The sequence below is a fragment of the Parasteatoda tepidariorum genome, chromosome 6 (genome assembly GCF_982258835.1).
Source record: "Parasteatoda tepidariorum strain Cologne lab strain chromosome 6, Ptep-v5.0, whole genome shotgun sequence".
Taxonomy (NCBI): Eukaryota; Metazoa; Arthropoda; class Arachnida; order Araneae; family Theridiidae; genus Parasteatoda; species Parasteatoda tepidariorum.
This window is the reverse complement of record NC_141760.1, coordinates 51,831,736-51,848,689: the sequence shown is the minus strand read 5'-3', so window position 1 is coordinate 51,848,689 and position 16,954 is coordinate 51,831,736. Positions and strand designations below refer to the sequence as shown.

Genomic DNA, 16,954 nt, shown 5'->3' with positions numbered 1-16,954 from the left:
AGATAAAATTTATTAAACTCACAAAACGGGTTATGGGTTATAGTCCCCTTGCCGTCCGGCTAACCGTTAGAGGTTTTCGTGGTTTCCCTCTCCATGCAACTCAAATGCGGGGTAGTTCCATCAAAAAGTCCTCCACGAAGGCAAATTTCTCCCAATTCTTAATCCCGGAGTTCCCTTGTCTTCTGGATTGAGTTCAAAATTACAAGGCTACGGAGATGAACATTGGTAGTCGAAAACCCTAAAGTGGGTCAGCTGTTCAATGACGGTGATAATATATATATACATCGTAATTTTAATACAAAAAGGCCCATTTCTACTTTCAAAATATTAGCCTTATTAATTCCAGTTTGGACTCATTCGATTAAATGGGAGAAAATACACAGGAAACAATACCTTACTTGTCTGTATAGCAATGTAAGATGCATAAATAAATTCAAATGCAGAATTGTACTTTTTGTTCTTAAAACCCTTATAACTTCTAAACTATTGGTCAGATAATCTCGAAATGAGTGCCATATAATTTAGTGCGGAAAAATTACATTGGAAAATTTGCGTTACATGTTATAGTACCTGACCTGTATAGCAAATGCAAAGCGTATATATAAGTTTTATAGACAAAAACTTTTGCAACTTTTGAACAATGTAAGCTATGTCTCACTTGTTTAGGTAGCAACATCAGATGCTTTAATAGGCACTATTATAAATTTGTACTTTTTTATTTATAAAACCCTTATAACTTCTAAACTATTAGTCTCATCCAATTTAGAGTGAAAAAATGCATCAGAAAATATGCTCCAATTGTTTGTTTAGAAACAATTCAATACTGTCCCTTAAATCAGCAGTATTTCGCTCATAAAATAGGAAAGCGTACAGCGAAGAATAGGGGAGTTCTTAGTCATAATTTATAATGACAGTGTAAAGCTTTCTATGAAGAAGATTATGATTTTTCGGATGTTATATTTGACTATTTATACAAATTGCAAAAATTAACTTTCATGATTTAATTTTGAAAAAAAATATTTTATTTAATAACCATCCTAGAACAACCGACCCAATTTTTGAGTTCACATTAACTAAAAATTTAAAATTTGATATCTCAAGAGCTATTCTACCATTTCGTTTAAATTTGTATTTTCGTATATAAAATGACATTCTTTAAAATGATGTAAAAATTTGTGTACCTACTGCAATTCAATTTTTGTTTACTTTTATTAAATGAAATAATAAAAAATAATAAATACTTACTCTAAAGTTATTTTTAGCATAGAATTACCTTTGGATAAACGAACTTTATAAATGTGTGCAAATTTTTTTTGATTTGTTTAAAAAGTTCTCAAGACATACCGATGTGCAAAAATTAAATGAACATTAGGGGCCGAAACTTTTGACTGCTCTTTTGATCCAACTATTGCGTTCATATTTCCTAGGTAGCAGCTATTTTCTCTTATTTTGAGGGTTATGAATCCAAATCTATCGGGGGGGGGAGTGTATCTATTCAAAGAGATAATGTTTTTGTGTTTGATTTCGTAACTTAAAATATCGACGTCCACAAACTAATTAGCATATTTAATGTAAGACACTCGAACCGACGCATAGACACATTAAGGTTTAGTCTTAGTATGTGAAAATCCGATCATTTGATCAAAAGTTAATCAGAGCATTCCCCTCCTTATTTTTCTCCCTTTTTTTTTTTGCATATTGTACACGTAATGCATAAATAATTAAAAACCATAAAGCTGCCTTATACATTTTGTGACACATTATTATTTGGGAAAAAGGCTCTTAAGATGACGGAACAGAAAACTGAAATAATTTAGAAAAACACTGAATTTAAAACCTGGTGTTTCTTCTGTATACATCCATGTGTAAGACTGTAGATTTTCCTTTTCTCTTGTCATGCTCTTGTCATCATTGCTGATATAGTTCTGGACTTTCTCACATTTAAATACACAAGATCCTACAAATATTGGAATAAATTTAGTCAAGAAAGTTATTCAAGTTCTAAAAAGTCACGGTTTTCTATGCTTTTTCATTTTACTCTTTTCATTAACAACACATTCTAGATAATATTACACTATCTGTTAGCACACATTTAGACAGTACGGCGCGGAATGATATAAACAGCTGACACACCTTAAAATTTTTATACAAGTTTTGATTTAACCATATAAAGCGTGACTAAAGGAGAGAGAAAAATAGAATTTAGATAGATGAAATTGAATGAGATGAAATTAGATGAAATTTGGCATATAGATAGATTGAAGCACGAGGAAGGTCACTGTCAACATTAGAGCATTTTATGAAAAACCGTTCGAGAGGGATGAGCTAAAAACGAAATGAAATTTTCTGATTAGTTAAGTGTTAGCCATTGCTTTAATTTTAACTGTGGATTATTCTATTTTGTCAAATATTTTAAAAATAAGTTATATTTACTTGCTTATGGCTCTACTTGATCGAGAAAAAAAGTTTATTGCACATATTTTAATGCTTAAGTTGTTGTTGTTGTTTTTTCGCTATGTCAGTTAAATCCAAATGTCAGCAAAATTAAAGGAAGAATGGAACTAATTCTCTTAGGAGAAACGTAAAAAATCGACAGGCTATTATTGACGTCAATGATATTAAGTTAGATAATAACTACTAATTGAAGTAACAGAAATGAGCTACGTAATACTAAACTTCAAAATTAAAAGAGTACTTATTAGTTCACCCTTAAAAATCGTTATACTATTTTTGACGACAATGATGCTTAATTAATGTTCATATGTATTTTATTTTATACCCGTCGTTGAACAACCGACCCAATTTTGAGTTTACGACTACAAATGTTCAACTCCGCAGCCTTTGAGTTTTGAACTCTATCCAGAAGGCAAGGGATTTCCAGGATCAAGTATTGAAAGAAATTTTGCTTTTGTGGAGGACTTTTTAGATGGAACTAACCCACATTTGCGTTTAATAGAGAAGAAGGTCACGAAAACCTCCCACGGTCAGTCTGACTGCAAGGAGACTAACACATGATCCATGTACCGTCTGACAAGATACTTCTTCGTTTGGGAGATATTATTCGCCGTATTAGAATTGATACTAACGCTTAATTAATAATGGTAATATATATTAATTGAAATTTATAAAAAAAATAAGCTACGTCTAAAAAGTACAGTTAATGAAGAAAAGGTTAATGGGAAATTCGTTTAGGAGAACTGTAGAAAATCTCAGTACGTTGACGACGCTTAATTAATTTAGGTAATATGTACTACTGATATAATGGAAATTGGTGCAGTTTTTATAAGAAATCTGCAAAGGGTTTTCCATAGTTTCATGTAATATTTTTCAAGTAGTAGAAAAGATAGGGTATTAATATTTTCACCACTACGTATAAATAATTTAAACAGTTATTTAAAGGTCAGATAAAGAAATGTTCGCATAAGGATTCTATTCGTTTTTAAAATTTCAGTGTTAGTTTGCTGCTACTGATAATGTATCTTGTACAAAACTCAAATTGTGAAGAGTTAGGAAAAAGTACCAAACATACAAATGTAGGTATAATGTATTTATTATATTGATCTATTTGGTGATTTTTAATTAATAGTTTTAAAACTATAAGCAGTTTTAATATCGATATTGCGGAAATAAGTGTCTTATTCACCCTTGAAAGGTATACCGGACTTATATATTTATATACTTATATATACTTGAATATACTTGATATTTACTTGATATTTACTTACGGACTTATATATACTTGATACCGGAGAAAATTACTTGATAGTGTTAAATTTTGATGAGTTGGCCGCGAGCAATATCTGCAAAGCATTAAGGGAGCTAAATACAGTTAATCTCTCTTCAGATGTGATTTACTTCAAAAAATATGTTTTGCTTATAATAAAAGCGTAAAGCCATCGGAAAGAGCAGCAAATAGCAATAAATAAATTAAATTAATTATTTTAGCCTTATTAATTGATCGTAGTAGAAAAAACCCTGTAAGTGATATTTTCAGAGATTTTCTAATCAGGGCTAAAAAAAAAGAAAGAAAGAATGATCTCCAATCTCCAAACTATTTTATTACCAATTAGAAGGAGAGATTAATAATTCTTTGTCTTATTTTATTTACCACTGCCTAATTTGAAAATAAAAATAATTGAAGCTTTTTAAAAATTAATGTGAATTAGTTACGTTAAGATTAAAGTGAAAGTAAGAACAATTACGTTACGTTTAACAGACCAAAATTGTGACAACCAACTCGATATTTTCACTAATTTATAAATACCCCTAAAAATCAAATTCAGATTCTTTCTACCCTACTTCTGTTTAAAAAAAAGTTTTAATGAGAACTTAAATTAAAACATTTTAATTAGTCTGTAAAAATATAATATGAGATAATCTCTAAAATTTAGAATTTAATAGCCATATTTATATAAAATATATATTTATATCTGAAGTTGATAGATGGCGCCATCATTTCAATATTAAAATATTTCTTGTTGACAAGGGTCGTCTGCCACGTGCCAAGAACTTCCAAAGGCCAATGAACAGAATAATTCTAACTGGTTTCTTTCGACCTACGGTGAGCGTGTGTTCGTTTGTTGTCTGAGGTTGATTTATTATATATATATATATATATATTAGTACCTCGTTTCATTTCGCATTTCAATCGAAGCAGTGGCATACAGATGCGCAAAATTTATAAATTTGCCCTATCTTAGACAGCACACAATTTTTTTAAAATTATAATATGTAACAAAACACAAAGAAGAGACATTCGGGTATTTCTAGTCATTCATTTTATTTTAATTTATGTATTTTAATTTTTTAAATATCAATTAATAAGGAATAAGTAATTGGAATGGAAAGACGGTATTTAGAAGAAAAGAAAAAAACAACAAAATTGGAGCATTGTATATACTTACCACTTTGAAATGAAATTTATCTTACAGATATGAGAAAAGGCCTCACTATCTAACAATGAATATATCAAAGTTAATGGTTGGTTATTATTATTTTTTGTTTTTTTTGGAAAGGAAATTTTAAAAAAAAATATTTTTTTGTAATTTTTATAGTAGGGGTACGCAACCTTTTTTAACAAGGATTGCGTGCTCAAGTGTTTAGAAATGTTGATGACAATTATGGTAATTTTAAAGTAAACATCAGTATATGAGACACAATTCCTTTCATCAGTCAACTTGGTAACATATTTGCATAAAATAATTCTTTTTAACTTTAAAATTCATTTAAAACCGAAGAATATAAATAGTCACTTTTCAAAATAAAAATATTTCCTTTTTATTAAAAATTATAATTTATTGAAAAAATATAAAGATAGGGATTTCTTTTATCCCATCATGCGGTACAAAAGTGCATTTTAAAATAAACTAACTAAAATGTTCTTGAATTAAAGTGAAAATGAAAAAAAAAGTAGATCTATATTTCATAGAGCAACAAAAATGTAACTTAAATTACAGAAATTGAATTGGTCTAAAATGATTTCAAATAAAACGCATTATAGCTCTGAATAAGATTCAACATTCAGTTGGGATTCAGATTAATATATTTTAAATTTAGTACACATTTAAATTTAGTAAATTATCAGATTAAAGAGATTTTATGAATGTTAAATCTTAAGACTTTTATTTTTTTAAGCCTTTTTTAAGATACAAAAAATTAAAAATAAACTCAAATTTAATAACAGTAAAAAGTTATAAAATACATGTTCAAATTTCGGGTTTTATATTAATATTGTATAAAAAACATCGATTTTTTAAAGGAAAAAAATTATACGGTAGCAAAAAAAAAATTTAAAAACAACATGGACTAACGATGAAATCGGAATAAATAACAAAGGTTACGTTAAAATTCCTGATTCGAAAATCATAAAATAAAATTGATGAATTTTTTTTTTTTTTCAATTGCACTATTTTATCAAAAATGTATTGAAAAAAGAAGAAATAATCATTTAGGAAAAAAAAAAAAAACTAGACCTTTCTTTGTCAAAATGCTGCCTATATACTAGTAGAAATTTGACTAATAATTGAAATCTGTCTTTTTTCTTTTTAGTATGCTACTATAATTGAAAAAAAAAAGTAGTATTTTTATTGAAAAAAATTTATTCAGTTATGCTAGACGGACAGGCTTAGCTCTAAAGGCAGCTTTTAAGAAAAAATATTTTTCTTCAACTGAAGTAGTTAACAAACTTACGATTCACCTCAACTCAATTTTTTATAGATATTAATGTAATAATTGTATTTACTGCTTATTCTTTGATTCCCAATTTGAATCCCACTTAAACATTGCACAGCTACATTTGCATTATCCTGAAAAACACTATAGCTCAAAATTTTTATTTATCAATCAGCTAGTACCAGTTCGTCGCACAGGGTAGAAATTAGAAAAGTAAATAATCAATAAAGTGATATTAATCAACATATCAAAATAATTAATAAAGTTAAAATAATTCAATTTTTTTTATTTATTATTATTTGTTGCCCTTTCCGATAACTTTACGTTATTAAATTAAGCGAAACACATTTTTTTAAGAAGTTCGTTTAAATAAAATATAGATTAACAATCCAAATTTCTCCATCAATTTTAGTCTCAAAAAAAATTATCTCTCTCTCTCTCTCTCTCTCTCTCTCTCTCTCTCTCTATATATATATATATATATATATATATATATATATATATATATATATATATATATATATATATATATATATATATATATATATATATATATATATATATATATATATATATATATATATATATATATATATATATATATATATATACACTACCGGTCAAAAGTTTGCGAAAATTTTTAAATCTGCAAAGAAAAGGCCTAAATTCAAATGTTCATAGAACTGCGAAAAATCATTCAAATGGCATGAAAATTTGATATGTTCTGAAGTGAACCCTCTACTGTTAGTTACATATGATCAAATTGCAATACTTTGTTTTTTGCGAACTGAATCCAGCTTTTCATCACGGATTGTTTTTATGGTGAAAAAAGTTGTTAAATTTGAACACTTGCCAAACTTGCAAAACATATTTTCTGTACTTTCTGTTAATAGAAAATAGTTATTTGAACAGTTCTATGTAAGCCCTCAAAATTTCAAATCGATTCGATTTTTTTTGACGAAGTTATAGAATTTTGAAAAACATGTGTACTTCTCTCGATTTTTGAGCATTCCACATATGCAGTCTTCTGGTCTATACATCTTCTATCAGAGAACTTTTTAATTTTTATGTTTCTATATTTTCAAATAATTAATATTTATCATAAAACAAATACTCTTATTCATTATTGTAATTATTATTGTTTATATTTATTGTTTATATTTATTGCTTACCTGTATTAGTTTTGTTGTGATATTTTTACTTTATATTAAATTAAATTAAAAAGTTATAACAATAATTACATAAATAATTCTAAAAAAATAATAACAATAGTAAAAAAAATTTGCATTTTTATTAAACTATTTTATTTACAACAGGTCAAATATTTAACATATTCTTATTCGTATTTTGTAATTAAATAAATTAACATTTAAATCTTAGATTCCTCGAACCATCCACCTTTTGCTTTCATTATAGCCTTACATATGCATAGCATTCGTTCTAATAAACCATTAATCACTTCAAGTGATATAGAGTTCCATTCCTGTTGTAAAATGTCCCATAACTGACTTCGATTCAAATATCAGAGCATCGTTTGCAAGAACAAACAAATTTTAGATGAAATGTGACATCTATGAGATATTGTTTTAATTATATTCATAATAAGTTCCTTGTAGTAACAATAATTACAATAATAAATAAGAATATTTGTTTTATAATCAATATTAATTATTTGAAAATATAGAAAACATTAAAATTAAAAAGTTCTTTGGTCGAAGATGTATAGACCAAAGGACCGCAAATGTGGAATGCTTAAAAATCGAGAAAAGTACACATGTTTTTCAAAATTCTATAACTTCGTCAAAAAAAATCAAATTGATTTGAAATTTTGAGGACTTACATAGAACTGTTCAAATAACTATTTTCTATTAACAGAAAGTACAAAAAATATTTTTTGCAAGTTTGGCAAGCGTTCAAACTTAACAACTTTTTTCACCATAGAAACAACTCATGATGAAAAGCTGGATTCAGTTCGCAAAAAACAAAGTATTGCAATTTGATCATATGTAACTAACTGTAGAGGGTTCACCTTAGAACATATCAAATTTTCATGCCATTTGAATGATTTTTCGCAGTTCTATGAACATTTGAATTTAGAACTTTTTTTTGTAGATTTCAAAATTTTCGCAAACTTTTGACCGGTAGTGTATATATATATATATATATATATATATATATATATATATATATATATATATATATATATATATATATATATATATATATATATATATATATATATATATATATATGGTTTTAAATGTGACCTTGGGCTAAATGCCAAATGCTTCAGCTTACCGTTAAACAAAAAATTTTCATTTTTAAAGAACTTTATACGACGTGTTTTAATTAAATCTAAAATTATATTTTTCGATTTTCTGCAAAATTATATTAGGAATTTCGGTTTTAAAGCCATGTTTTAAGAAGCATATTTGAAAAAACCATTTTAAAATAAATTGTATTAATATTATGGTTGGATATTAGATTACTCGTTCAACTACTATGACTAACTTCAATAATGAAAAATACTTACGAGACACTGCCGAAAATGCAATTATTTCAAATAATACAAAAACAAGCATCTTGGAGAACAGTTTACTACTAATACGAGGTTAAAAGCTGGACATAGCATATTTTAGGTAGATGCGAAGATTGATGAAAAAATCCTTATTACTTTGTTCAATAACTTTAAATTTTCATCAATTTACTTAAAAATACAATTAACTTAAAAAATGAAAATAATAATATAAAAAAAACATTAGCAGCATTTTTATTAATGTAGGAGAAGATTAATTTAAAAACAAACAATAATCTTTTACTTAATTTCTATTCCTGAAATTGAAGAAAGTAGGTACGTTGTTTACGTCGCACTAGAGCTGCACAATGGGCTATTTCGCGACGGTCTGAGAAATAGACGTAGATACCCTAAAAATTGAGCTCAAACTTTTCCGTAAAAATTTTAAAGTCAGTTATTTAGATGACGAAAAAAAATGGTAAGACTTCTTTTAGTTAGACCCCTCTACGTCGTTTGAAACCGAAAGAAGATTCAGTGCTTTAAGAAAACTAATAATGTATTTAAGATCAACCATGGCCCAAAACAGATTAAACCATGTAGCATTGTGTTACGTCCATAAAAACATTTTAGACAATACTGACAATAAGAAAATTGCACACATTTTTATTTCTCAAGTTTAATCTAAGAAAAATGTCTTTGGTGTAATTTAGTTATTTTTAATGTGTTAGCTTAATGTTACTGTGTTAACCTAATGTTAACCTTCATAGTTTTCACAGTATTTTTTGCTTATATTTATTTTTAAAAATTACTAGTTGTGTTAAATTTTTTATTCAGGCTGAAATACTAATTTTGCTTATAATATTTTTTTTCTAAAAATTACGTAATTACAAATGTTGTGTCTAGCGTTATTTCTTAACAATATACTTTAAGAATTAAATAAAAGGGATTTAAATTGTATTTTCTGATTTTTCTTCAATGTTTTCACTAGTCTAAATTTTTTAATCAGACTGTATTTTCTGTGGTATTTCATTATACATGCTACAATTCATTTGTAATTTTCTGTGCACTTACTAGTATTTTTTCATAAAATTGTGCACAGGATGTTCCGTAAAGACTACTCCTTCAATAAATTTCCAGAATTATTGTCACGCATGAAGTAATAAAAAGTATCACAAATTAATACTTAAGGAGAAAAAAAGAAAATCAAAACCTAACCATTCATCAATCCGGAAATCTAGATTAGAAGTGTATGTGTAACTGTCGAAGAAACATGGATCAGCTGTTTAAGAACGGTTATAAAATCAAACTGGTTTAGAGTCGGGGTGGCTCAAGGAATAGAGCGTTCCCTTCCCAATGAGGAGAACCGGGCTCGAATCCCAGAGATAGCTGGTCGATGCAGATTCTTGAGACAAACCAGTGATTTTATTTTATTTTATACCCGTTGTTGAACAGCTGACCCAACTTTTGAATTTACGATTATTAATGTTCCATCACGTAACCTTATGATTTTTAACCCAATCCAGAAGACGAGGGAACTCCTGGATCAAGTATTGGGAGAAATCTGTCTTCGTGGAGGACTTTTTGGAAGAATCTCACCCGCATTTGCGTTACATGGATCGGAAAACTACGAAAACCTTCCACGATTAGGCTGACGGCAAGGGGACTATAAACCATAATCCGTCTACCACTGAGAATATTTTACGTCAGCACTGTGGTCGGTACGAACCAAGAGCGGAATTCATATTGACCAGCCATCACTGGGATTCGAACCCGGTTCACCTAATTGGAAGGCAAATGCTATATCCCCTGAGCCACCACGGCTCAAACAAGCCTTTGTGGAGAACATTTTTATGGAACTAGCCTGCATTTGCGTTAGATGAAAAGGAAAACCTCGAAAACCTCCCATGGTTAGCCCGATGGTATAATGATTTTTAACCCATGTTCCGTCTACCACTGATGATATTTTACGTCTGTACTGCCTGTCCCGTTAGTGGGATGTGGAACTGTTGAAGGTTAAAAATACACAAACTTTTCGCTTTACCAATTACTAAAATCTGTAATTTTTCTTTGCTGTTCATACTAGACCCAACTAAAAGTGTCAAATGTTTTTTACTGTTTTTTTTCCCTCCATGGCAACGTCTACCCTTAAATGGATAAGATTTATGGGGTAAAAGATTGAAAAACATCCTACATTCCTCCATGTTAAAATATCCTTTGGTTGATAACCTTAAATAAGCTCACATAATTTAGCTTTCCGTTCTTCATCCTCTTTCTAAATCAACGCTGTTACAATCACCTATAATTGTTTTATTAACTAATCCAACTCATTTTTTCATCGGATCAATCCATCCATTTGAAGGCGTGAAATCAACGTTCAATTTCTCCACCATCTCTAAGGCTTTCCCTCAAATAGAGTTCCATGGACAGGAAAGTTCGAACAACTTGCTTGGTTAAACCATATCATGATTTTTTTTTCAACATCTTCGTATTTTCTTCTTTTCATTATTTTTATTTTCTGAGATACACCGGAACAAGAAGTGTTTAAGATGTCTTTCTTAGCAATAATGCAATTTAACGTAGTAGCGGGGAGATTAAAAATTTTCACTATTGAACCCTTGTTAATTGAGAATAGCTGTCAACAGCTTTTAAAGTTTTTACTTTGTCCTCAACAGGTAATGTTTAACGTTTAATGCCTCTACAGGACATTTTTTACAAAAATTTAATTTTTATTGCAATATTTAAGAGAAAAATCAAAATGAACCTTCACACTAAGAAAATTTCCAACGAAATGCTTGTAAATTTTTTGATGTATCTTTCGCATCAGTAACTGAAGGGGTGGGGACAGCAGTGCAGTGTCATCAGGATATATGATTTTCATTTACAGTGGGCAATGTCCAAGCGATTCACCACATTCTTATCTTATCAGTTTCATTGTTCATCTAAAGGTTCACATTCCTTTGCTCACACCTGCTCCTGATGAATCACCTTCTTTTGTGTAATGGAAGCAAGGAAAACCAGTGGTCTTTGTTAATTTTGAATAGTCCACCTGTATGTTTTTGCCACAGAAAGGTAAAACTAGATAAGACATTTTAAATATAAAGCTTAAAAAATGGAAAAAATTGGAAGCGAGTAAAAATTTATTAAACGGGGGAAAAAACTTCTTTCAAAGGTTTAACATTATGGTATTTGGTTTTTTAAAAAATAAGCTTCTTACGCGTGACTTGCCGTCAGGCTAACCGTGGGAGTTTTCCGTGATTAGTCTCTCCATGTATTGCTAATGCGTGTTAGTTCCATCAGAAATTCCTCCACAAAGGCAAATTTCTCCTAATCCTTGATCCAGGAATTTCCTTGTCTTCTGGATCGTTTTCAAAATAAAAAGGCTTTGGGAACATTGGTAGCCGTAAAACTTAAATTGGGTCAGTTGTTCAACGACGACTATAAAATAAAAATAAAAAATAAAATTGGTTTAGAGTCATGGTGGCTCAGGGGATAGAGCACTCGCCGTCCAATGAGATGACTCGGGTTCGGATCCCTGGTCGATTCGAATTACGCACTTAGCTAGCACTGACCACTGTGCTGTAAGTCCTCCACGAAGACAAATTTCTCCCGATACTTGATCCAGGAGTTTCCTTATTTTCTGGATTGTTCTCAAAATAAAAAGGCTATGGGAACATTGGTAGCCGTAAACTCAAAATTGAGTCGGTTCTTCAACGACGGTTATAAAAGTAAAAATTATAAAATCAAGATGGTTTTAAAGACCGGTTTTCAATTCCGTTTATTTTAATAATTCTTTAGATTTCCATATCGTTTTTACCCGATCTTAAGTAGCAGTTTGCGACCCCCAGTTTGTATTTTTTTAAACTTAATTCTTAAAGATGATTCTAAAATTATATTATATGAGGACATAGAACACGGACCACTCTTCATCGAATCAAGATGTCTCAGTTTTCATAATTATGTATTGAATGTTAGTGAAAGGTATTGATATGATTGTGAAATACAGGGTGTTTATAAAGTCCCGGACCCATTTTAATGTTTAAGAACTCATAAAATAATAAAGATAGATTAAAATTAATAACATAAATGGTTAGATAGACTCAAAACGTTTCATGACCCTTGTCAATGAACTTCCACGTGTGCCCCCTTCGTCGCACGGAGAATATCAAGTCGATAGTCAATTTGAAGCCAGGTAGCGGCAGGCATGTCGGCATCCACTGAGGCTATTGCGGTTGTCTTGTGGTGTATGCATTCTCCTTAATATCCGCTCAAATAAAACATCACATAGAAAAGTACTACATAGAACAAACGCATCAAAAGTAAACATAACATTGCAATAGTTGCCAAAAACAAAAGAGAGAAAAATGCAATTAATTAGCAGACGATATTTAGAAAAGTACTGATATTTAGACTGGAAAATGAAATTGGGTATAATATAGCCTACGTCACAGGTTGTGTTGTTCCTACTAAATTTAACCCATGAACGGCATTTTCTGCGAGCCTAACTTCAAGCCACAAATAAACAAACGAAGTGTTCGATCGTTTAAATAGCTGCTCGCCAGATTTTATTGCATTATAAAGAAAAGTTATTGAAACTAAATACAACTAAATAAAGAACAACAACTAAAACAAATAACAACAACTACTAATAACAATAACTAAATAAACAACAACTAAATTCCATTCATTTAGCATTGCGTCATATGTTGTTCCTACTAAATCGAAGTAGTTGTGTTTTTTTCATTTTATACCCAATTATCTGAAATTAACCACACGCGCAGACGAGATTTACAAAAGTAAAGATATTCAAACCTGAAAAGGAAAATATATGAGTTATTCCATCAATAAATGCCATAAGTTTGTTTATATCTTCATTATTTTATAAGTTATTAAACATCAAAATGAGTCCGGGAATTTATAAACTCCCTGTAATTTAACGTTTGATATCAAGTTTTTTTCATACATTAAGAAACAGTTACTTTTATCAATGTGTTTACGTATTTTGTTTCACATAAAGCATATATATATATATATATATAGAACTCAGAAAATAAGTTAAAAAACTTAGAGAAAACATGGAAAATAATAAGGCTTAATGAAGCGAGAAAAAGAATAAATATTAAAATTAAATATTTTTATAATGTATTTAAAAAAGAATTATATTAAAAAGCCGGAAAACAAAAATAATGAAAAGATATCTCTTCATCAGTTCACGCTATCATATCCGCAAAATTTCGGTGAGAGAACAGGCTTGATTCCTGCCAAATTAAAGATTTCGTTCAAAGTTAGACAACTTTATATCTTTTTCAAGAAATTGAAATCTAAATTAATCTTCAAGATATTGCCTTACTATTCATATTTACCTGGATTATATGATAGAATAATCTTACGAGTCATAAAAAAATCAAGATCACCACATTCTTATTTACTTTTATATTTTAATAAAAAACAATTCTATCGTTCAAAAATGTTGCTTGGTCAGATAACAGGGGTCTGACCAGGCATTTTGTGAAAGGTCCGTTTTTCGTGAAATTGTGAAAAAATTACTCACATTCTTTCAACCAGGGTCCGCTTTTATGAATTTGTGCAAATAGGGTCCGGTTATTGCAAAAAACTTTTTCAAGGACTTTTTAAATTGTAAATAGATACAAGATTATGCTCGGCACTGTAAAATTATAATAAAAAAAATAAATTTTCAAAAATAAATAGCAATTGCTGCTTCTAAATTAGAGATGCAACATTTGATATTTAACCTATACTGCTGAACGCAGAATATTCATTTCGGACGAATAATGGAAGAATCGTCTGCCGAAGACAAAACTTAATTCGTTTACATCCATCTTTCTTGTTTTCTGCCCTGGGAAGGGTTTATTCGATTAACAAAACAATAATGAAGATAAACAAATTTGTGAAGGGTCCAATTAAAAGAAAAGTCATTTTGTGAAGGGTCCGTTTTTAAGTTAAAATATTTTGTGAAGGATCCGTTTTTATGAAAAGATATTTTGTGAAGGGTCCGTTAACGGACCCAAATTTCCTCTAAACAGACCCCTGGATAAGCAACACTAATCTAGGAGTGACTTTCTTAACTGGAAATTTTCAAGATGGATTTCCAGGCATTTTTTAATGCTTAACTTCTTTACCGAAATCGTCATCCATTAAAAACGAACTAAGGGATTTTTTGAGTTACTTTCGGCTTCAAGAAGCTTGTAGTCTATAAGTGAGACCCATAATAATCAATAGCCGGTTCCGGGGCTTGGTCTCGTCTTTTTCGGAAATTCGGTTTAATTCCTATGGTTGACCAAGTAAAGAGACGCGCATATGGCGTTAGGGGTTATTATTCGTAGTAAAACTTCCGGCTAGATACTTCCGACTGTTTTTTTAAGCCAAAGCTTGAAAAAATGCACCATCCAATATTATTATACTTGTAGTGTTTTCAATAGGACGCGTTATTTTAATCTAACTTTCAACGAAACAAACAACACATTAAATTCGGAAGATATCCGCAAGCTTGCTATGATTCTACCCAAAATTGTGATATTAATTTAGTTAAGACCTAATTATTCGAATAAGATTGTGTGATTTTTTTTCTTCTCTAATTTTATTTCTAACGATGAACAACTTAACGTTTTTACCCAATTTTTGTTTAAAATTTTATTTTTTAATTTCCTTCTATTTAAATTTTACCAATGATAATATTTGGTATGGGGCTGTTAGAAGTAAGAAGTTTTCCTTTGATGAGGTCACCAATAAATAAAATGTAAAGCTTTTAGAGGTTTGACAGACCGACATTAAATTACGAAAGTAAACAAGAATTTTTAAACACCCTATCCCAGAAAATAAATCAAAACTAATAACTTGTATCGATTATTTTGGTTATTTGTAATAACAGCATAAATTTCAATTTCATGTACCTAGCTTAAATATTTATGGAGATATGGGCAATTTTAATAATAAAAATTATTTAAATTATTAATTAATTATTTAAATTATAATAAAAATTATTTAATAAAAATAATTTACTTCTTTTTGCTGTAACTCAAAAAATATTTAATACACCTAAACAAACTTTTTAGAGTAATTTAAAATTATTTACAAAATTATTAATTTAAAACTTGAAAAAAAATTCGTTAAAAATTGCATAAGATATGAGTATTTAAAATGGCTCTTTTATTCTGCGCAGACGTGGAAAATCTAACTTTTTTTCATAATTTTGTAACAATCGTATTTGGCCACAAATGAAAAAAGTCATATTTGAATATTTTAAAAATTTAAAAGGTTTTTAGCAATTTTCTAAGTAGTTTTGTACTTTTTAAAAGTAATCTCAAAACGATATGGGCTTTTTCTCAAATTTTGTTTTGTATTATGAAACATGTTTTGTTTAGAATGACATCGGAAGCAACAGCCGAGACTACAATATGAAAATTGTGGAAAACCCCTGATCTTTTTCCGTTTTCTTTTACAAAGTACAAAAACTACTAAAAAAATTGCTTGAAACTTTTTAAATTTTTAAGCCATACAATTTAGCCTTTTTTTTACAATTCATGCTTAGTATAATTTTTTCCTTTCTTTTTTTTCGCAAAAAGAAACTAAGCTAATAATTAAGAATAATTATTATAAGAATCTTGTTTCCTCTATGCCAAAGAATATATAATATGAATATATTATTCTTATTTGTCTATGCTTGAGTTCTACCACCTGCTCCAAAACTAGTTTCCTTTTTTACTTTTGTCCTACAGAGCAGGAAGTGAAAGACAAAACTTGCTACATCTGGCGGTTTATTTATTTATTTTTTATTTATTTATTTATAATTTCTTGTTTTTTTTGTTTTTGCATTCTGGGCATTATCCATAGAAAATTAGACTTCGCTGTATTTCTTCTACGGACGTGATGTTATAGATAGAGTATAGACAAATTCTCTAAATCCCTATTTATTTCGAAACATATTAAATTTGGCTTTCAAATTTAACAATACAGCTTTCATGCAATTGTAAAATTATCTATTTTCCAATTAAAGTTTGATATGTGATTTCTGACAAAAACAAATAATGAATTAGTTAAATGATTTATTAAATAAAAAAATAATTTACAATTTTTCAAATAAGCCATTTGTAAAATTGTTCTACTTTTTATAGCGATTTCAGACGCAATGTATCGAAAATAAATTACTAACGAAAAGAAATGTTTTTGAACACCCTATGCCAAAAAAATGTCAAAATAAATTTTTAACTCATAACTATTAATTTGCTTATAATATGCAATAATTGCACAAAA

General features: G+C 28.9%; 1 protein-coding gene across 5 annotated transcripts in view; it reads right to left on the bottom strand.

Annotated features, from left to right (window-relative positions):
- The window catches only part of LOC107457377 (putative carbonic anhydrase 3), a 60,203-nt gene that overhangs the window by 20,090 nt on the left and 23,159 nt on the right, over positions 1-16,954 (bottom strand). For all 5 annotated transcript variants that reach the window (XM_016075530.4, XM_087165847.1, XM_087165850.1 and 2 more), the window contains exon 2: positions 1,838-1,957. In XM_016075530.4, coding sequence (XP_015931016.2) covers positions 1,838-1,957 — 120 coding nt within the window. The remainder of the gene's footprint in view (positions 1-1,837; positions 1,958-16,954) is intronic.